At 40.8% G+C, this 22,244-nt stretch overlaps 1 protein-coding gene across 3 annotated transcripts in view; it reads left to right on the top strand.

Moving 5' to 3' along the window:
• Positions 1-22,244, top strand: part of NID2 (nidogen 2) — an 80,866-nt gene that overhangs the window by 9,535 nt on the left and 49,087 nt on the right. For all 3 annotated transcript variants that reach the window (XM_049897983.1, XM_049897982.1, XM_049897984.1), the window contains 2 exons: positions 9,636-9,868; positions 15,115-15,845. In XM_049897983.1, coding sequence (XP_049753940.1) covers positions 9,636-9,868; positions 15,115-15,845 — 964 coding nt within the window. The remainder of the gene's footprint in view (positions 1-9,635; positions 9,869-15,114; positions 15,846-22,244) is intronic.

Below are 22,244 nucleotides of genomic sequence, written 5' to 3'. Positions count from 1 at the left end.
AAGTAGCCAACACCATAGGTCCATGAGTCAGGCTATTCTGATTACTGCTTTGACTCTGCTGTCCATTATGGTAACCATGCCCACCTTATCTTTGTTGATTGAGTGCTGCCACTTGTCCCCTACCACCATGAGATCCAATCAACCTCATTGTAGTTAAGTGTCTTAATTCAATTAGGGCAGTTCCCACAATCAAATTTGACTTACATAAAATGCAATTGCAGTGGTCTTCAAGGATGCTGGGGCTCCCTTCACAAATTTGTTCCTCAAGGTTGTGGTAAAAAAGTGTGTTCTCTGGGCACTCCATGGCTGGGTCTGTGGGTCCAGTCTGATAAATCTGCTCTAACATGCCAGTTTCCCGAAGGCTTTGAATACTTCCTTCTACAGTATACCAAGGCAAATCTGTCATTTCAACTTGATTTAGTGTAGGCCACCTTGTAATCCATGCTTCAGTAAAACAACCAATTAAACTATTAGATCTTTTCCTAACCTCTGGAGCTGAAACATTGAATGAAGAATCTGTGTTTAGTGGACCCATATCAATAAACTCAGACTGATCCAATTTTATGTTCCTTGCACCACTATCTCACACCCTTAATAGCCATTCCCACACATATTCCCTAGGTTTCTGTTTGTATACATTAGAAAAATCAAGCAGTTCTTTTGGAATATAGTGTACCTCCTCCTGGGTCACACTTTGTACTTCACCTCTTGGGGCTTGCTGGGACTTAAGTCTGGTTATAGGTCTAGAAGCAAAAATGTGTAGAGAGATTAGGTCCTGGGGACATTCAGCAATGTCTTGTAAGACACCTGCCTCAGGCAATGCCCCAGGCACCACCCCAGGCAATATCTTAGACAAAGATTCTTTAGCCACAGCTGGGTTAATCTCATCTGATGGGGGTGGAAGGGTTAATGGTTTTAGTGGGGAGGGTTGCTTAGCATACAAAAAAGGAGTGATCCCTTCAGATGGGAGTAAGACAGCTGGTTCTGTTGGCAGGAGTGATTCATCAGAATTTAAGGGCTCACTGTCCTCAGTTTTCTGATTATCTGCCCATATGTCCCCATCCCATCCCAAGTTTCAGGATCCTGTTTCTTCCCAATGAATACTCTCACTTTAACTTTGACACTATTCAGTGTTGGGAATTCAACTGATGTAATTCAGCCACTCTTGCAATAAGACTCTGGGTTTGATTTTCGGCAATATCATCTCTGTTACTACAGGAAATAAGGCTTCCTTTCAGGGCATAAGTGACAACTTTCAGGTCTTGTATGTGGTGTTTAAGCTGTGACTCTGAAGCTTTGAGTTCATTCATTTCTTTCACCACTTTGTCTAGCAAAAGTAGGACCAACCACCAACTTCTTATATGTCCCATTGTTACAAAATTATAGAAAAGCATCAAGTATGTAATCACTCAGAGCATTGTTTATCACAAGTATTTGATCCAGTGGTAGTGATATTTTGTGCATTTCTATTGCCACCTCATGCCATGGATTAGTAGTGCCCTTTTTACTACTGGAGGCAGAGTCATCGATGCCTTTAAGACTAACCAGACTTGAGAATGAGTTCAGAAAACTCACCCTTATGATTTTGTCCCTGTAGAATTACTCTTGGTACCAAATGTCTTAGGCTGGTGTCATGGATTGAATTGTATCCCCCCAAAATGTGTGTATCAGTTGGCTATACCATGATTCCTGGTATTATGTGATTGTCCACCATTTTGTCATCTGATGTGATTTTCCCATATGTTGTGAATCCTGCCTTTATGATGTTAATGAGGGAGGATGGGCGGCAGTTGTGTTGATGAGGCAGGACTTAATTTATGGAATTGGATTTTGTCATGAGCCAGTTTCTTTTGGGATATAAAAGAGAGAAGCGAGCAGAGAGACAGGGGGACTTCATACCACCAAGAAAGCAGTACCAGAAGAAGAGCATGCCCTTTGGAGCCAGGGTTCCTGCATAGAGAAGCTCCTAGTCCAGAAGATTGAGCGAATAAACTTTTGTTTATTGTTAAAGCCACCCACTTGTAGCATTTCTGTTACAGCAGCACTAGATGACTAAGGCAGAATTTGGTACTGTGAGTAGGGTGCTGCTCTAACAGATACCTAAAATGTGCAAGCAGTTTTGAAACTGTGAATGGGTAGAGGAGTGGCAGTGCAGAAGATTGGAGGTGGCAGGGAACTTGGAGCAGCAGAGGCCTGGTAGCAGCAGAACCAGGAGACCAGAAGCAGACAATGCCGGAGCCAACCTACAGAGCTAGAGAGTTGAGTACCTGTGTGCAAGAGGCTTCCTGATGGAGTGGGGGTGCCTCCAGGCATTTATCAGTGGAGCTACAGAGCTTTGGAACACTTGCCCCCGCAGGGTAGATGTGGGCGTGAGGCCCAAGGGCTAAGAGGACAAGGAACACAGAAGCGGAGCTGCTTCAGTCTCAAAAGGTCTGGCCATGACCTCTGGAGTTTCAAAGGGGGGAGCCATGGCCTCTGGTATTTCTAAGAGTGGAGTTGCCACTCAGTGGACTAGGAGAATGGTATGCCTAAAGCCAAGGGAACAGAGTTGCCCGCCCAGTGGGCCCGGAAGAGGGAGCTGAATGAAGCCCAAGGCTGAAGGGCCTCCATTCAGAATCCAGGGAGTGTGACCACTACCTAGAATCTGGAGGGCAGGGCCATTGTGTAAATCGTCTCAGAGAATAGGGATTAATTTCAAAGCCTTGAGGACTAATGTAATGTGTTTTGTCGACTTGCTTGGTGCCCGTTATCCTTCTTTCCCTTCAATTTCTCTCATTTGTAATAGAAATGTCTAGCTTATGACTGTTTTGCCATCGTACCTTTGGAAGCAGATAACTTGTATTCTAGATTTCACAGATAAAGAGGAATATTTGGATTTTGGACTTGGAGTTGAGACTTTTGCTATGATATAATGGGGTAAATGTGTTTTGCGTGTTGCAAGGATGTGATTTTGGGGGGGGGCCAAAGGGTGGAATGTCATGGATTGAATTGTGTCCCCCAAAAATGTGTGTATCAACTTGGCTAGCCCATGATTCCTGGTATTGTATGATTGTCCACCATTTTGTCATGTGATGTGATTTTCCTATGTGTTGTAAATCCTGCCTCTATGATATTAATGAGTTGTGTTGATGAGGCAGAACTCAATCTATAGAATTGGATTGTGCTTTGCGCTGGTTTCTTTTCGGATATAGAAGAGAGAAGCAGGCAGAGAGGCAGGGGAACCTCATACCACCAAGAAAGAAGCTCCAGGAGCAAAGTGTATCCTTTGGACCGAGGGTTCCTGCACAGAGAAACTCCTAGTCCAGGGGAAAATTTGGAGAATAAAATTTTGTTTGTTAAACCATCTACTTGTGGCATTTCTGTTACAGCAGCACTAGATGACTGAGACAGCTGGGTTCTCTAGCGGAGCAAAACCAGTGAAATGTATGTGTGTATATATACATAGAGAGAGAGAGAGAGACTTATTTCAAGGAAATGGCTCATGCAGTTGTGGAGGCTGGAAAATCCCAAATCCATGGGTCAAGTGTCAGGCTAGAGGCTTTTCCTGATTCACATGGTTGCAGAGTTTGATGACCCTCAAACCACCAGGTCAGAGAGCAGGCTGCTGGCTCACGGGGCTATAAGAGCTGGGAAATTCCAAAATCTGCAGGGCAGGTGGCAGGTTGCTGGCTCATGTCCCAAGAACTGGAGGTTAGATGATGAGGAGTCAGATGCAGGATTGGGAGAAAGCTTCCCCAGAACATCCATATATATTGGATGCAGGCCTCACCCCTAAGAAAGCTCTACTTACATTAGATCACAAAATGGAGGATAATTGTATAATACGGAGAATCACGGCCTAGCCATGTTTACACATAATGTTAACCTTTATACCCAGGGTGGTTGTAAAGATAACAATAAAGATAAAAACACCTTGAAAAAAGAAGTGGTTTATAAACAGTTACCAAGTGACTTTGAAAGTAATGACCCAGACTCAGTCTTAGTTTCCTCACCTTTAAAATGGGGTAGCAATGCCTCCTGCCCTGTAGAATCGTTGTGAGGATTAACTGAGGTGATATTTTCAGTTAGCCATTGTAGTTCTTTACACTCAGAGGTTGCAGATTCTCAGTCAATCTGTGTTCCCCTCCTTTGGCTTGATAGGACCAGAGTCTGGTTCTTTCATTTCTCTTAATTTATGAGGATGCTATGGTGTAAAACCTAAGATTCTTTGGATAAGGACTCTGAATTACAACTTTTATGTATGTGGTGGGGGTGGGGGGCGGGGTTGTAGCTTCCATCTTTCTTTTACTTTTCTAATTAAAGTCATTCTCCAAACATTACCATATGCTGAGTTGGCTACAGAATTTGTTTCATTTAGAAAGGAGATGAGAATTCTGTTTGGAGAGAGGATGTTTTTTCAGTTACCCATGTTGAAGCTTCTTCTGAATATTTTTAAAGAACCCTGGGTCTTGAGTTCTTATTTTAATAGTTCTTTGGAGATTGATTTTGGCAAACAGTAATCTAGTTAACTTGAAGGACTGTGAGTTCTGCATGCCTTTCTTAAACCTTGGCATCCTAACCTTATATTTCAAAGTTACTGGAAATTTTAAGGTATCAGGGGAATGGCATCTTTTCTTTACCACATAAAACAATTTTAGTTCTGTGTCTGCCCTTTCTGTCCATAGATATTCATAGTGGGTGTGACAGAATGTTGCACCTGATATTGGATAAATGTCAAGGTATAATTGCATCTGAAAAAATGTGAGCAAAGAGTGTTTATCAAGTCAGTTCACCTGAGATTCCTTGAACTGTCATAGGCATGTCATAGAGCAAAGAAGTCCTGGTGTTGACTGTCAAACAACTAATGACACAAGACATAAAGAGAATTAATGCTGCTTAAAAACTGGTGTTTCTGGGAAAGGGTGTTTTGTTTTGGCAGTGAGAGTTGCAGAGAACTGTTACACAGATCTGTGTAGTATGGGGAATATATGGGAACTGAGATCATGTTGCCTTGTTGCAAAGAATGTTAGTCATTGCAGGGTTTTTTTTGTGTGTGTGTGTGTACTTGTATTCCACAGAGACAATGAGAGGTAAAAGCAGTTCTTTGTTGTAGCTTTTTGACTTCTGGAGCTAAGGTCTGGAAGAAGGGGAGCCTACAATCTATCTGAAAGAGTTTAACCTTAGCCTGAGATATAGTGGTGAAGGTACAGAGAAAAGAGACATGTAGGGAAATTGATTAAAGAAATGCTGAAGTTTCGCTAAAGAGTAAGTGTCAGGGAAGAAGCCTGGTGGCACAACTGTTAAGCACTTGGCTACTAACCAAAAGAGTACTGGTTAAAATCCACTTAGTGGCTCTGTGGGAGAAAGACCTGGCAATCTGCTCTTGAAAGGTTACAGCCTGGAAAACCCTATGAGAAAGTTCTACTCTGTCACATGGGGCCACTACAAGTTGAAATTGACTTGATGGCACCCAAGAACAACAAGAATCAAGAAGGATGTAATAGGAAACTTGATAGCACTGAACATTTATCTTTGAATTTTTGTAGAATTTATAGGATTTAGGGCAGAAATAGAATGAGATAATTTATATATGTGACAATGTCCTACAAGCAACGTTTAAGATAAGACCAGAACTCAATGATCCTATAGCTATAGAAAGCATGTGGCCCTAAGGAAGACAGGAAGGAGAGCTTCACGACCCCAGTAGGAGTCACCCCTACTTCTTGGTTTTAATTCCCATTTTTGCAAGCCTGCAGCCCCTTTGGCACTGTTCTGATTTTTTGCTAGATGACTGAAATTAATGAATCCAGTTGCAAAAATTAGAAACTCATAGAGGGGCATGTTTTGTATCCGTTAGCCTGGCTCTGAAAGCGTGTCAAATCATCATTGATTGGTGACGTCCTATACCTGGGAGGGAGAGTCAGATTCCTTCTGCCTGGCTTTGGCTGGGGGTTCTGGCTTTTCTCTTTGTGATAACAGTGTGGCAGAAACCTTGAGGCTCTGCGGCCACTGGCCCTGATTCTCCTCTTGCCGGAGGCCCTTTCTTCTCTCTGGGGTCCTGGGGGAGTTAGGAACCAGTGACCCTTTTGTGGGGTTTGGCAGCCCATCTGAGGGTTTCCTTTCCTGAGACAGAGTGTGTGGGGCTCTTGCAAAGACTTGTATCTGTCTAGGAATGTAATGACCTTTCCGGTTTGGAAGCCAGTCAAAGAGTGCTTTGGGAGGAGCAGCCTTTCAGGACTTAATGAAGTACGCTCTTTAGCAGGGAGATGTAGAATTTTGTGGAACAGAGAGAAACTTTAGAAGTGATCATTTGGTGTGCTGGGTGGATTTTAAACAGCCAAACTCTTTTGGAGTATATTCTGGATCATAATTTCTGTTTGAGAGGAGATTTTCTTCCTCTGATATTTGCCTGTTTCAGTAGAGAGAAGTACATTAAACCCTTAGCACCTATAATAAGTGCTTGTCTCAGGGATGGCATATAAAAGATGTTGAGTAAATTTTAACTGAAATGAAAGATTAAATAAAATAAAGTACTAAATACCCAGATCCCCAGAGCCAAATGCCAGACTACCCCTTTTGGAGCTCTGTTTACTTTTCCCCTTCCCTTCTCACCAACTCCCTCACAATCTATACAACTTCCTTATCTTATGGAATTTCTCTAAACTTAGAACCAGGATTTCTTCCTATCTTACTTTTATTATGGGAGATCAATGCCAGGAGCTTTGAAAGCTTAGCTTTTTAATATGAATTTCTTTCTCCTTAAGTACTTTTCCTTCCTTAGCTGAATGTTTTTTCTTCTAACTAAACTAACACTCTGAAGTTATTGAATCAACATTAATTGATGATGTAACATATATCAGCGAATTCCCCAGGTGCTCCTTGGAAATTATGTGGGCAGTTCTACTCTGTCTTATAGAGTCGCTATGAGTCGGAATCGACTCGACAGCAGTGGGTTTGGTTTTGGTTTTTTATAGACACGATGTGGAAACCCCGGTGGTATAATCCACCAGGTGTTCCTTGGAAACTATGGGGCAGTTCTACTCTGTCCTATAGGGTCGCTATGAGTCAGAATTGACTCAATGGCGATGGGTTTGGTTTTTGGTTATAGACATGATTCAGAACAGCAGTTGTTTAAATTTGGCAGAAGTTATGGTTTCCTAACTTTTAGGAATTCTGGAAAATATTCTTTGCCTTTTGTTTTTAGAAAGTCAAAGCTTCCTAAAACTACAACAATAACAAATATGCTAAGCTCCCTGACTATTACTTTGTGGATTTAAGAAGAAAAAAAAAAAGAAAGATGATTTCTTTCTGTTAGAGAACTAAAAGAAAGGTTGTATAGTATTTTGCTTTTCTTGAAAAGCATACTAATACCTGAATTCCTTTGTCCTATAAGCAAAACCTCAAAACTATACTTTGAAATTAAACACTGAAAGGAAAAATTAAAATGAGAGAAGAGCTTGAGCAACATATGGGGAAGGACTCAGGACGGAGCAAAATGTAGGACACATTCCTTTTCTTTCCTGTCTTCTACTTAGTAAAATGAGATGATCTTCTCTGTGCCTAATTTTGTCTGTCTAGCAAAATGGGAAAGCAATAGTACTTACGAGTATATAATGTTTCTGAGAGTCACGTTATTTATGAAGTGAGTACCCATTGCCTTCAAGTTGATTCTGACTCATAGTGAGCCCACAGGAGAGAGTGGAACTGCCCCATAGGGTTTCCAAGGAGCAGCTGGTGGATTTGAACTGTGGACATTTTGGTTAACAGCCGAGCTCTTAACCATTGTGCAACCAGGGCTTCATGAAGTAAATAGTATTTTTAAAGTACTTCTCCAGTCGCCTACTAAGTTGTAAATGGAGAAGGATTTAGAGCAGGAGGTATTATCAGATTCCTGAATATAACATCCTTTTAAGATGTTATATATCAATAGATCTTATGGAAAAAAAAAAAAAGATAACTAGACGTAGGTAAAGACAGAAAGTGTTCTGTTGAAGATCTGAGAGTAAATTGAACTATAAGAGTGATTCTATCAGAGCCTGAGTGTTGAGTTTGTGGATAATTAAGGCTCCTGATTTCTCTTTCCTGGTCTGCTTAGGCTCCTGCAGTGTTTATTAACATTCACAAACCACCTCTGTGAAGCCTCCCTGCCCCCAGCCCCAAGGTCTTGGGCACACACCCTCCTCTGTGGCCTCTACCACCTTGTCCAATAGCACTCTTATAATTCCAACCATGGCTGTTTCTCTCTCCTAAACTGTGAGACTTCTCTGGTCAGAGCCTCCCTGCCTGTTGCTCCTTTGTCTAGTTCTTAGTAGGCACCTGGCTTTTGGAATTAATATACAAGTGAACAAATGAATAGAGTTTACGAACATGAAAACAGCTAACATGATATAAGGCAAAATGAGGTGAATCGCAGCTAAAAACACCCACGAGGTATTATAAGTGGTAAGAAAGAAGAAATAATTCTACAGGGAATCACAAAACACCTCAGAGAAACAGCATTTGAGGACTTACTAGGATTTCTAGGCACAGGGAAACATGAGCAAGAGTATGGAAGCATGAAAATACATGGTACAAATGTGGAATATTAAACAATCCGATGAAGTTGTGGTGTAACTAAGCCTGGAAGAGAGTTTGGGGCCAGATTACAGATCACCTTGAAGTTACTGTTTGTTACCAGCTCAAAGAGGTTTGAAAAAGAGAAATCTGAAACCTTAAAAAACATTTTTTAAAAAATTTTATTGTGGTAAAATATGTACAACAAAAAGCTTGCCATCTTAACCATTATTACATGTACAATTCAGTGACCATTATCCATTTCTAAAAGTTTAGCATCACTACAAACAGAAACTCAGTACCCCTTCAGTAATAACTTCTATTCCCTCGTTCCCTAAGCCCCTGGTAACCTTTTGTCTCCGTGCATTTGCCTGCCCCAGATCATATAGGTAGGACTATGCAGTATTTGTCCTTTTGTGTCTGACTTATTCACTCAGCATGGTATTTTACGACATGATTGTCCATGTTTAGCATGTATCAGAACTTAGTTTCTGTTTATGTGAATAATATTCCATTGTTTATGTATATACCATGTTTTGTTTATCCATTCTTCTGGTGATGGACACTTGGGTTTTCATCTTTCGGCTATTACGAATAATACTGCAGTGAATATTGGTGTGCAAGTATTTGTTGAGTCCCTGCTTTCCAGTCTCTTGGGTATATACCTAGAAGTGAAACTGCTGGGCTATAGTAATTCTATGTTTAACTTTTAGAGGAACCACCAAACTATTTTCCATGGTGGTGCATGTATTTTAATTTTTTAACCTCTGTGTTATCTATGCATATTTCAGCTATTAATCCAGACTGGTTAAAGATGAGTTTAACAATAAGTAATATAAAATTACATTTGCAACAGAAGAGGAAATTTAAAAGAATATTTTAATCATAAAAAGTGGAAAGTGCTCATTTTCAGGTACTCATTGTAGTTCTCCAAGTTATTTTTATATAAATAATTATGATTTTTATGAGAAATACAATGAGTACCTGAGAAGGGAGAAAATCCTTTCCACTTTTTATGATGCTTTGTGCACATTCCATTTTGTTTGTTTGCTTGCTTTTTAAGGGTGTTTCTAACTGGTGTTCTCATTTTTTTTTCCCCTCAGCTGAACACTTTCCAGGCAGTTTTGGTATCTGATGAGTCTGATACCTACGCCCTCTTTCTTTATCCTGCCAATGGCCTTCAATTCTTTGGAACTCGCCCCAAAGAGTCTTACAATGTTCAGCTCGAGCTCCCAGCCCGGGTGGGCTTCTGCCGAGGGGAAGCTGATGATTTGAAGAGAGAAGGACCATATTTCAGCTTGACCAGCACTGAACAGTCTGTAAAAAATCTCTACCAGTAAGTAACCTAGGACTTAAACCCACTCCTATTTGAATGTCAGGACCTTTAGAAGCTACTCAATATTGAGTGTCCACAAGACCGTTAAGTAATATATCTTGGTAGCTTCTAAGCAAGGCCCCAGATCAAAACCAGAAATTAGACTCTAGGAGGATCAAGGTCACCAAAATTTTTTATTTTTCCTGTCCTATTGGGGTATAGGTACCAGAAACAAAACAGTGTGTGTGTATTTACAAAGCCACTGTGGCATGCTATGAAAAACATTGTTCCTGGAACCACATGAAATATCCAATAACATAACTGCCTAGATTGAGGTTTTCCAGGTTAGTCATTTCACAGGAGGATGCAGTGTGATTTAGTCTTTTGGACAGATACATGTTAAAAATTAAGTTAAAAGTAATGTAATTTGGAAAAGAAAAACAAACTAAAGTAACAACAGATTGGTATATTTTTAGACGTCTCGAGATTTCTCTATGACTTCATTACCTGAAATTATACTGATTGTTTTTCCATGAACCCGTTGCTGTCGAGTCAATTCCGACTCATAGCGACCCTATAGGACAGAGTAGAACTGCCCCATAGAGTTTCCAAGGAGCGCCTGGTAGATTTGAACTGCCAACATTTAGGTTAGCAGGCGTAGCACTTAGCTACTATGCCACCAGCATGAGGTAGCCAGAATTGAAGACATTCCTTAGTCCCATCAATGGCTTACTTGCTGGTGCAACAATAATCCCTGCCCCTTTTTGTCAGGCCAGCTGGTGCCAGTAGGTAGGTTAGCATCTGTTGATATTTATTGATTTCAGGAGGGTTTTTTCTTTATGTTTTGCTTTTATGCCTTTCCTGAATACTGGTCCGGAAGCTAGACAGAACACATTGGTTACTTCCTTGCCTCCCTTAACTACTTCTCAGTTTCATTAAATCATTCCCGAACTCCTTACAACTTTGTATACCATTTGCTCTGCTCTGCTCTGCTCTGCTCTGCTCAACTACCAGACAGGGTCACTTCAGCCCAGTCCAGGTACTCAGAGCTGACATTTATTCAGAGCTTACTATTTGCCAGGTATTGTGCTAAACACTTACTTAAATCTCACAAGAATATTATATTAATTAAATCTCAGAAGAATATTATCTTAATTAAATCTCAAGAATTCTAGGAGGTAAGTACAACTATTTTCTCTGTTTTACAAATGAGTTTAGGGAAGTTAAGTAAATTGCATATAATCTCAAAGTTATTAAGTGGCAAGGCCAACATTCAAGTACCAGTCTGGAGCTCTGAACTCCTTTGCTTTGCCTCCTGTTTAATTTTTATTTTTAGAGAACCTCTGCTGAATCCTTGTCACCTTTCCCATTCTTATAACCCACATTGGGTATCTTTAGGCCTCATCTAGGCTACCTGTTATCTTAGTCTGGACTCTAGAGCAAACTTAGTTCCTTGCTTACTCTCCCTTGGTTCTACCCTCTTCTTTTACTCTGGAGACCTCACACAGACAGATGGATCAATAATTACAGAGCACTGGAGTAAGCGCTAACATCTGCAGAGGTACAGGAAACAGCAGGGTCCAAAAAGCCTGTGGGGAAAAGCAGTTGTATTCCTTAAAAGCAGCCATGAAGGCCTCTAAGAACAATCACATACCCACACAGAGCACTTCCAATTACCCTCTCCATACATTTCCTCCATTTTTAGCTTTGATGCCTCCCAGAAGTCTCGTAATTACTCTGTGAGAGCTGAATGAGATATAGGGCCAAAGTGACTGATGAAGGGATTTTTCTATTGTGTAATCCATGCTTAATATAAAAAGTAAAGTAAAAACAATACAGAATAATGTGATATAAAAGTAAAAATTACCCGTTATAACTACTTCAAGTGATAACCAGTGTTAACGATTCTTCCAGATTTTTTAGGCATATGCAAAAAAAAAATTTTTTTTAACCAAAATGGTGTTTTTGCTATATGTGTGGCATTTTCCCACATAACACTGTATTATGGGCATCTTTCAGTCAGATATCTATGTAATCATTTAAGTGTGCAAAAAAAAAAATTATTAAGACAATAATGATGAATGTTTTTGTAAGCCTAAAACATTCTGATTTTTTCCTGTTATAAATAATGCTGCAGTAAACAGTGTAATGCACATTGCTCACGTCTCATTTCTCCTAAAAATAAATTCCTAAAAGCTGAATTGCTGAGACAAAGGATATATTCAATTCAACGTTTTAATGCATATTAACAAATTGACCTTCAGAAATGCTCATCGACTTACTTCCTCACCATTAATTTAGAGCTGTAATTGATAGTGTCTCTTACCCTAAAATTTTTTTTTTTCTTACCCTACCAAATTTTATCTCTTTTAATATTTGCCAGTCTGATAGATATAAAATGTTCACATTTCCACTTTAATTGCTTTGGTTACTAGTAAAACTGAAAACCTTTTAATATGTTTCAGAACCATTTATATATCTGTCTTTGTTACTTGTCTGTCCATCTGCTCTGCTATTTGCTATTGGGGTGTTTAGAAAGAGCTTTTATAAATATGAAAAAATATAGTAGGGATATTAACTCTCTGCTCATGCTGTGAATATTTTCACCTAGTCATTATCAAATTTATTTATGATTTAGAAGTTGGTAAGTTTAGGCTCATTAAAGTTTTTGATCTTTTCCATTATGATTTCGGGCCTTGGTGTCATTCTCAGAAAGGCCTTTTCTATCTCAAAATTACACAGATGTTCCTCAGTATAGTCTTTTGTTTTACTTTTCATCATTTAAATTTTTAAAAATACACAGAAGTTTAGGGAGACCAGTGCCCATCACTAGATTTACATATGTCAACATTTTGCCATATTCATCTTTTCTATTGCTCAAGGGTTTTAAAATAATTCACAAACATCACTGTATTTTACTCCTAAATACTTCAGCATACATCTCTGAAGACTAAAGGCATTTTCCTATTCAATGTGCTTTTTCTTTCCCTCAAACTTTCTTGAAAAGTATAAGCTCAAAAGTCATAAATTGTGTAAATCATAGTATGTTTGTCATAATTTTTTTCTGCAAGCTTAAATATGAATGTACATATTTGCATTTTTTGAGTTTATGCTTTTCTATCTCCTGGAAGAGAAGACAGTAGTTACTCTGTGCTTATTACATGCAGGGCTTATTATGTGCAGGGCTCTGTGCTAGGTGTTTTATGTGTGTTTTCTCACTTTACCCTCCAGCAAGGAAAGTGTTGTCATTCCATTTTGTAGTCATATTCTCTTTTCTCAGAAGTAAATTCTTTCTATCATTAAGCTTTCCAAATGCCTTTGGATTTTAGAATAATCTCAGCTTGGTTACTTATTGCACACAATGGCAAAAGCCAGGATATCAATTTATGTTTAATTAGATTATTTTATTTAGCTTTTATCTGCCATAATTTGTATTTCCCTACTCTCTGAAGCTTATTTACAGTTTTTTATTTCTAACTTCAAGTAAAAATTTCACAGCTGCAACATGTCTAATGTGATAATAAACTCAATATTCTCAGATGTTCAGGATTTTCTCTTCTCTGCCCTAGTTTTCTCTATTTGCTTGCCAGAACACACCAACATTAATTTTTGTGAACTTAGCAAGTATACCTAGCGTATTGCGCAAAGGATCATGGTTTTGCTTTCTGTGCTCCACTTTCCCTAAATTAACTACAGCGGCGGGAGCAGCAGCAGCAGCAACACTAACAATAACACATACGTACACATACGAATACAAGAAAGAAAAAGAGACATTCGCAGAATTGTATTGGAAAATATTATTTCTATAGAAATCCATATTAACAGGACAAATCCTTACCTAAATGAGCAAAAGTCTCTTGTTTTTTATACAATTCAATGAATTTATTGTCTGTTCCCTCACTGACTGACTTTTGAGCGTGTGAGACTTTGAGCATATTTTGGATATAACCAGAGGAGTAGTAAAGTGGTGTACTCAAGCTTCCCAAGCTCTTATTTGTTCCAGTTTTTTTTCTCATTTTTAGAAATCTTACATGTAATTTTTCTATTCAGAACGTATCACTGATTCTATAAGAATGGGTCATTGGGAGATTTGGAAGACTGAGTAAAGAACATATTCATCTCTAGTGGAGAAAACAAGTGAGCTCTCTGGTTCCAGATGTCTCTGGAAAGACCTCTTGTCTGTGACCCCTGTCATTTTGATTAGGCTACTTACTTTCCCCTTAACTTTGTTCTGCATTTGCTCAAAATTTTCTAGGCTTGGGCATTTTATTTCTTTGAATTTTTTCACCAATTCATCTTTCTGTGTGAATTAGTTAGCTGGTTAGCCCATGGAAATAAACAGTGAAATGTATTTAACATTCCATAAGATAATGGTAATTCAGATGCTGATGGACCATAGTGCATTGGTTTTTCCACATAATACACTATAAATGTTTAGAGCACGGGCTTTGGTATTAGAGCTGAATTCACATCCAGTCCCGTTGCCGTCAAGTCGATTCTGACTCATGGTGACCTTACAGATCAGAGTAAAACTCCTCCGTAGAGTTTTCAAGGCTGTGATCTTTCAGAAACAGATTGCCACATCGTTCTCTCATGGAGCAGCTGGTGTGTTCGAACCACCGACCTTTCGGTTAGCAGCCGAGTGCTGTAACCACTATGCCACCAGTGCTTCCTGAATTCATGCCCAGATTCTGCCAGTCATTAGTTGTGTGACTTAAAAAGATTAGTTAACCTCTCTAAAGCTATCTTCTCCTTTATAAATTTGGGCATAATAAGTGTCCCTATCTTGCAGAGTGAATTGAAGAATGTTAAGCACTTGGCACATAACTATCTCTCAAAAGCAAATGGTAGTTATATTGTTTAAGTGTTTGGGAAAGATTTTTAAGCATTAGTTTTCTTGAGTCTGTTATAAGTTTTCAAAGAAGTAAAAGAAGAATAAAATATTCCCGTGTTGTCTATTTGTTTTCACATAGCCAGATTTTAGGTAAAACATTTGGATTGTTGAGCAGATTTTTAACTTGATAATCTTAGCATTTTGTGGGCACACAGCCTTTGAAATAGAATGTTACACAAAAGATAGCTTACATCAAAATGCCAACATAATCCTTTTAGTTATCATTGAGTCCACTTTTATTTGGTTTTATACACCAGTAAAAACCCTGAATCTGATCTTAATTGTCTTTCAGTTTTAAAATAAATTGCTCACCCTGTAGAAAGGTGGGTGAATGGACACTTTTGTTACAATGACCTGTTCCCTTTTTATTTAGACTAAGCAACCTGGGGATTTCTGGAGTGTGGGCTTTTCATATTGGCAGCACTTCCCCATTGGACAATGTCAGACCAGCAACACTTGGAGGGGACCTTTCCAAAGCCCACTCCTTGGCTTCTCTGGAACATTCCTTCAGCCACACTGCAGCTCTGGAAAGTGACTATACTGAAGACAATCTGGATTATTATGATGAGAATGAAGAGGAAGCTGAATATCCCCCTAGTGAACCAGAGGAGGCAGGGAATGGCCATGGCTCTGTTGATGTTTCCTTCCCCGTGAAAGTTGATTCAAGGCCTTCAGGAGGTGATGTCTCTCCACCAAACTCTGATCTGGCCGCCCTTTTGCCACATCCAACACCTAGTGATTGGCCATTCTACCCTGAAACAGAATCCGCTACCTGGGATCCTCAAACTAAAGAGGGGAAGATAGGTACTCCAGGTTTAAATGGTCGAGTTGAGGCTTCTGAACAGATAGAGACCAGAAGCTCAGCTCCACCAGAGACAGACAGAGATTCACTGGATCCCCCCCGGAAAGCCCTACCCTACGCTGAAAATGAACACCTCCAGCCCTACCCTGATGGAGGGGTGGTACCTTCAGAAACGGATGTTCCTGCAGCTCGTCCTGGAGAAGTTGTTCCTCCACATTATCCCTTGCCAGATCACACTGCACCTCGGAGTAGCAGGAGGTTTGTGGTAGGAGTGGAAGACAACATCAGTTCCAACACTGAGGGTAAGTGGTTTAGAACACTGGGTGCTGAAAATTCATTTTTAAGCTGCTTATTTTATATAGTCAGAATTCTTCTCTCAAGTGGGTAGGTGAAAAGTTTAGCAAAAAAGAATATTGGAACTGATCTTTAAACCCTGTGTTTCAAGAGATATAGCAAATTTCCTTTGCCAAACAAATCTTGGCAGGCATGTTTTGAATCTCTTGACTATTAATAAATTTTTTTTTAATGGCTTTCATGAAGTGAGTGGGGAAGAAATGGGTTGCTTGCGCCAGCTAAGTTCTCAAGAGTAATGAAGTATTTCAGTCTTGAAAGGTAAACTTCGTATACTATGACAGTAATGGAGGGCTTAGTGCTTTAGTTTTAAGTGGCTAGTTGTGTCTGCTCAGATGAACATGCCAGATTCTTACTCTGTTATGGGGCAATCCATGGCTATAGGGATACATTTTTTGGTGCGTGGGAGTGGAGAGCCAATGGGGAAAGAAAAGAACTAAACACCTGTGTCTGTTGTCATTTCTGGTTCATGGCTGTGCAGCTGTGGTATTCACGTCCCTGGAGCCCTGTCCTCATTTCCTGACTCACTGGAGTGAGAGGCGAGGAGTGAAATGCCGAGGGGATGCCATATCAAGCAGTGGTTAATTAATCCAGACACGGAGCCCATGTTGCCTGCCTTCTTTTCCTTGTTGAGCTTTGTTATGTCAGCTCTCTCTTCCCAATCAGGGATATAAAAATGTGAATGAAAAATTGACCATAGATTCATTCCATTTGCTCCAGTGACTGCTCATCTGACCTGTGACAGCAGGAAAGGGGTCAGAGGTGAAAGTGGTCTTTAGAACCTCCACTTTTTTTTTTTTTTAAACCATTTCTGTTTCTCAAGCCTTTTGTGGGAAAAACATGTTGATCTAACAAAGAGAGACTCCTAGGTTCTGCTGCTGTGCTACAGACTTTACTTGGAAATGTGCTTATTTCAGGAAGGAAGAAAATATTTTGTGACTAATGGTATCATATAATGATTAAAATGAGAGCCTTGATATCACACTTAGGTTTAAATTCTGGCTGTCACACTAGCTAGGTGCCCTGAGGCAGCTTATGTAGCCCCCAGCCCTCTGATTTTTTATAAATTTATTGGGAGGATTGAATGAGATAGCGTATGTGATGTTAGATTCATGTCTGCACTAACCAGACCAGTTGCTGTCAAGTCTATTCCAACTCGTGGCAACTCCATGTGTGTCAGAGCGCTGACCCCATGTGTGCTCCACAGGGTTTTCAATGGCTGATTTTTCAGAAGCAGATCACCAGGCCTTTCTTCTGAGGCAACTCTGGGTAGATTCAAACCTCCAACCTTTTGGTTAACAGCCAAGCGCCTTAACCACTTGCACTACCCAGGTACTAGTTGGTTCTTAATAAATGGAGGCTGCTGTTACTAATTTTAGAAGATTTACAACAGTGGGAATAGGAGTTGGCGTGAGTGGAGAGTGAAGAATGTGCTTACTAGATAGTTCTGACTTAATTCATGACTCAGGCCAACGTTTCTGTACAGTTGTAGATGTGATTCTATTGGAAGACGTCAGAACCTTCTGATCCCTCTGACAATCTCCTGAATTTTCAGTATGAACCCCCTATAGCTGAAGAAATGTTAAAGCTGAGTATCAAAAAATTTCAGTAAAAGGGATCTTGAGGTAATACCGCATTCCTGAATGGCCTTTTCATTTGTGGGTTTTAGTTTCCTGCCCTGGGAAGAACTTGGGAATAATAAAAAGCAGATCCATGGAGTCATTTATTAATGAGTTGAGAAGGGGCTCCATGCACTGCTTTGAGCTGTGAGAGGTTGAGGTCACTGGATTAATGGCAGCGGAGGCTTGAGGAATTGGCCATAGAGAAGAACAGAAAGTGGCGGCTATAACCCTTGTGGAACATGAAATGCGGTATTTATCAGCTGCTGGATGGAGTCTAGTACTGAAATCTTGGAAATGAAAAGATACATATTAAAAGGCTGGTTAAGATACTGAGACATTTAGGGAAAAAAATTAACTAGAAGAAATCTTTGAACCTCGAATAAAAAATAATTAGCAAGCATCATATTAGAGAGCGGAGAGAGAAAACATAAAGGTAAGCCCCTATTTTTAGCTCAAGCTTTAAGGAGACTACATGAAATATAGAATGATGCAATAGGTAAATAATTTTTGGATGGGGGGCAGTGACCCTTTTTTCAAACAAAACACTGGAACTTTGGTAGGTAAAAAAAAAAAAATTTTTTTTTTTTTTTTTTGGTAGGTACACCAGGTAAAAACACACTCACTCTGGGGAAGTTGGTGGGGGAGGGGTGGCAGAGACTCACACCGAGCTATGCCCACTTACTGACTGGCCAGTGAGACATTCTAACTGGCTTTTTCTAGTGGTGGAGTAGAGAAAGTGTGAGTTTTGGCATTAGATGGACTTGGGCTCAATTCCCAGATCTGCTGTGTGGTTTTGAGCAAGATATATACTCTGTTTGACCCTCCTTTTCCTCAACTATAAAATGGAGATAATCCAGACCACATTAAGCTGTTGGGAGAGTTAAAATGAGATATACTAGTATGGAGAGCACTATGCCCAATAAATCTTCATTTCCCCTGCAAGCTTTGTAGTAGTCACCTTGCTAAACCAAGACATTAAGGTAAGATTCAGATAAAGGCCCAGAAAGTATCCCGGCCCTCTCTTTTTATTTTATTTTTAATTAGGAAGTCTTTTTGTAGACCTTTCTCTTGGTTCAGAAGTCTGTGTTCTTTTCAGATCATGTCTTCAAAAAAAGCCAAACCACTTGCCGTCAAGTCAATTCCAACTCATGGCGACCCTATAGGACAGAGTAGAGCTGCCCCATAGGGTTTCCAAGGAGCAGCTAACCAAAAGGTCTGAGTCAAGGGAGGGGAAAAGTAGGGAAATATCTTTCTGGAGGGGAGTGACATGAGTGGAGAAAAAGAGAGAGACACACACAGAGGAGAGGGTGAAGAGGTGGCAGCCAGAGAGGGCTTCAGCTGACTAGGACCAGGGACGGCCTGTGTTGTAAGTAGCAAGGAATGAGGTTGACTTACAGGAAACTTACATGTTCTTAAGCCTACTGAGTTGATGTTGTAGGAAGCTTAATTTAACCTCAGTCTACATGATGACTTAGAAATGGGGCAGGGAGGTAGGCGGCTGGCATTCAGGACTCCTTAGGCAGTCACATCACACTCCATTTGGGGATCCTAATGTTTCTACTGTGTTGGCAGTTGTGCTGGGAAAGCCCAGGCTGTGAACAGGGATTTCCCTGTGGCTTCCAGTCCAACTCCTTCCTCAGGAAGGGCCACAGGAGTGTGTTGCTCACAGGGCTTCTTCCCTGGGATGAATGTGAGCAGGCTCTCCCACCCCGTGCAGTCCTCCAGGTGTGGAAGCACCAACCCTGGGTGCTCTTTCAGGTTGCTGAGTGTGTGGATGGGGGGGCTCCCCATGCCTGTGAAGACACCCACACGGGGAGACACCTTGCTGGTAGGTGGCCGAGCTCCTTCATCAGAAGTGGAAAGACTTGTTAGTGTCGTGACAGCAGATGTAAACCACCACCCCAGGGTCCTAGTCATGTTGCCTAACCAGCCTCACCATGCACCACACACACATAAAAAATAAATAACTGTGGAAATGGGAGGAAAAAACATACAACTGTTGTTAATTTGAAATTTGGTCGTGGTTTCTGTTTTTTTTTTTTTTTTCTTGCTAGCCTTACCATTCTTACCCTTCCTGGGAGGTAGCAAGACTTAGAAAAATCTGTCCTGCAGTGAAAATGTTGGTTCTTTTTCTCTTTTATGTTTTTATTTTTATTGTGGTAAATGTATGTGTAATACAACATTCGACATTTCAGCAGTCTTCACATGTATAGTCCAGTGACATTAATTGTGTTCATCATGTTGTTCTTGGCCCTTTTCTTGATGTCACAGTAAAAAATTGTTTTAAAAGTCACTGCAGCTACCATGGGAGCATGTGGAGAAAACGACTCCCCCGCCCCATGTACAAAGCCCTCTGACCCCCTTTGTGTTCACACAGTAAGCTCAGTCTACAACATGGAGTCTGCCCACTTCCCACTTGGCGGGGTGAGAGCCCTCAGTGAAGGAGGGCAGGCAGGCCAAGGGCGGAAGACAAGTGCTTAAGTGTTTCTGGAAAAATGAAGATTGAAGAATGGGTCAGAAAAAGTGCAGAGAAGATTTCCATCTTTGTTAAAAACTCCCAGTTAGGGTAAGCCTTAAGAACTTTGGCAGTGCCTTTCCTTTTTTTCTTTTGCATAGCCCCACCTCATTTTTCTTCTTGTTAAGGATATGAGAAGAGTAAAACAAAAAAAGGAAAAAACGAGATTTTTTAAGTCCTCGTGTTAAGGTTCCTTTAACCCATTGCATTGATTCAGACTCATAGTGACCCTATAGGACAAAGTAGAACTGCCCCATAGGGTTTCCAAGGAGCAGTTGGTGGATTTGAACTGCCAACCTTTTGGTTCGCAGCTGAGCTCTTAACCACTGCACCACTGCGGCTCCAACCTTAACTAATCTGTTAAGAAGTGAACTCCATCAAAGACTGGCCAGTCTCTGCTTACTGCTGTAACCCAGAGATGGCAGCCAACTTGTCTTTTTATCACTTTGACTCTCCATGACAGGTGCTCCTTGGCGGAGAGTGGGCCCCCAGTGAATCAAGCAGTCTGCCCCGTGTGGGTAAGGATAGGGGAGGGTAGGCTATGAGATAGAAGCTGTGATTCTCAAAGTGTAGGCTCTAATCCACTTGTATCTAACTCACCTGGGACCCTTTGTTAAAAACTCTAATTTCCTTGCTCTGCCTCAACTGTCTGAACCAGGATCTGCATTTTTATTGAGGTCGTTTGGTGATTTGATGCCCACTGAACTTAAGAACTGCTAGAATAATGGGAAGAGCATGGGATTTAGAGCTAGAAGATCACTTAATCTCCATGGGCCTCAGTTTTCTCATCTCTAAAATGGAGATGATACCTCCTTACCAGAACAGGAAAAAAAGTTGTGAAAGTACATTTGAGAACTATGATATAAAGGGGCATACAAATGAGCCTTGGGAAAGAAAAAAAAAAAAAAAAGCCCTTTTGTCTTTGCATTTGCTCATTGCACATTCTATCCAGCTGGGACCCAGACATTGACTCTGAGCCTTCAAGTAGGTCAGCATCTTTGGATCTAACTGCAAATCCCACAAGAATTTGAGAAGTCACATTGAGACAGAGTTCTGGCTTTTCTTGCTCTGGAAAGATAGCTGCGTGTGAGATGACATTTCTAGCTTCTGTTCTCTCCCTTCACCAGGGAAGGTACTTGGCTTCCGGGTTACCTCCACAAACTGATCTTCCTGTTGCATTCTTGTGAATGTAGTCCTAAATAAGTCATCAACACTGAGCTCCACTTCTCAGATGGCCAGAAATAAATGCGAGAGCAGTCCCTGAAATCCTACCCACCCCAGGAATTGATAATTGATCATGTTAAATTCATTAACTACCTTAGTGAGCAATCTCTAGCTCAGAAATGAGAGGCTGTGAACATTTTGAGTACCAAGATCAACATCAGTGGGCATAAGAATCACATAGAAAGTTGCTAAAATTCAGATTCCTGGGATCCACTCATAAAGAGCTAGAGTTGGTAGGCCTAAGGGAGGCCCTTGAGATTTGCATTTTAATAGGCATCCCAGGTAATTCAGTTTCAATGGTCACTGGAATCCTGGGAAGAAATGCAGCTCTGCCTCTGAAGGGTTGCATGGTGCCATTCTGGGGGTCTAAGTCGCTGTCAGAGCTGGGGTGGAACTTCCTTGCTACCTTGCAGCTGTTACCAGAACACCTAATCTTCCCCAGACTTGCTCCTCCATGGTCTTTCCTATCTCAGTAAATGGCAGCTCCACCCTTCCAGTTTCCACACCAAAAAATGTGAACGTCATCCTGGGCTCTTCTCTCACACCTCATGTTGGATCATCAGCAAACTGTTTTCTCCGCCTTCAAAATATTTCAGGCCTGGTCTCTTCTCATCCTCTCTACCACCACTTCTTACTACCAAGGCACCATCTCTTTCCTATTTACTGTAAGTCAGGTCATGTCTCTCTTTTTCTTAAAACCGTCTAGCAGCTTCCCATCTCACCCATGCTAAAAGCAAACTCCTTACTATGACTTACAAGGCTGTATGTGAGCTGGCCAGACCCTCCTCTCTGGCCTTCTCTACTCTACTGTCCTCCAGCCCCCCATCCCCCGTCATTCCTCCCACAAGCCAGGCATGCCCTGCCTCCCTGACACAGTGCACACTGCTTCCCAGAACCTGTGACTCATTTCATTACCTCCTTCAGGCCTCTGTCCAAAGGTCATCTGTTCCCGGAGGTCCTCCCTGACCACTCTGTTTAAGAGAGCAAAG

This window comes from Elephas maximus, chromosome 10 (assembly GCF_024166365.1).
Source record: "Elephas maximus indicus isolate mEleMax1 chromosome 10, mEleMax1 primary haplotype, whole genome shotgun sequence".
Lineage (NCBI taxonomy): Eukaryota > Metazoa > Chordata > Mammalia > Proboscidea > Elephantidae > Elephas > Elephas maximus.
Note: the sequence above shows the minus strand (reverse complement) of the source record. Positions and strands in the feature narration are given on the sequence as shown.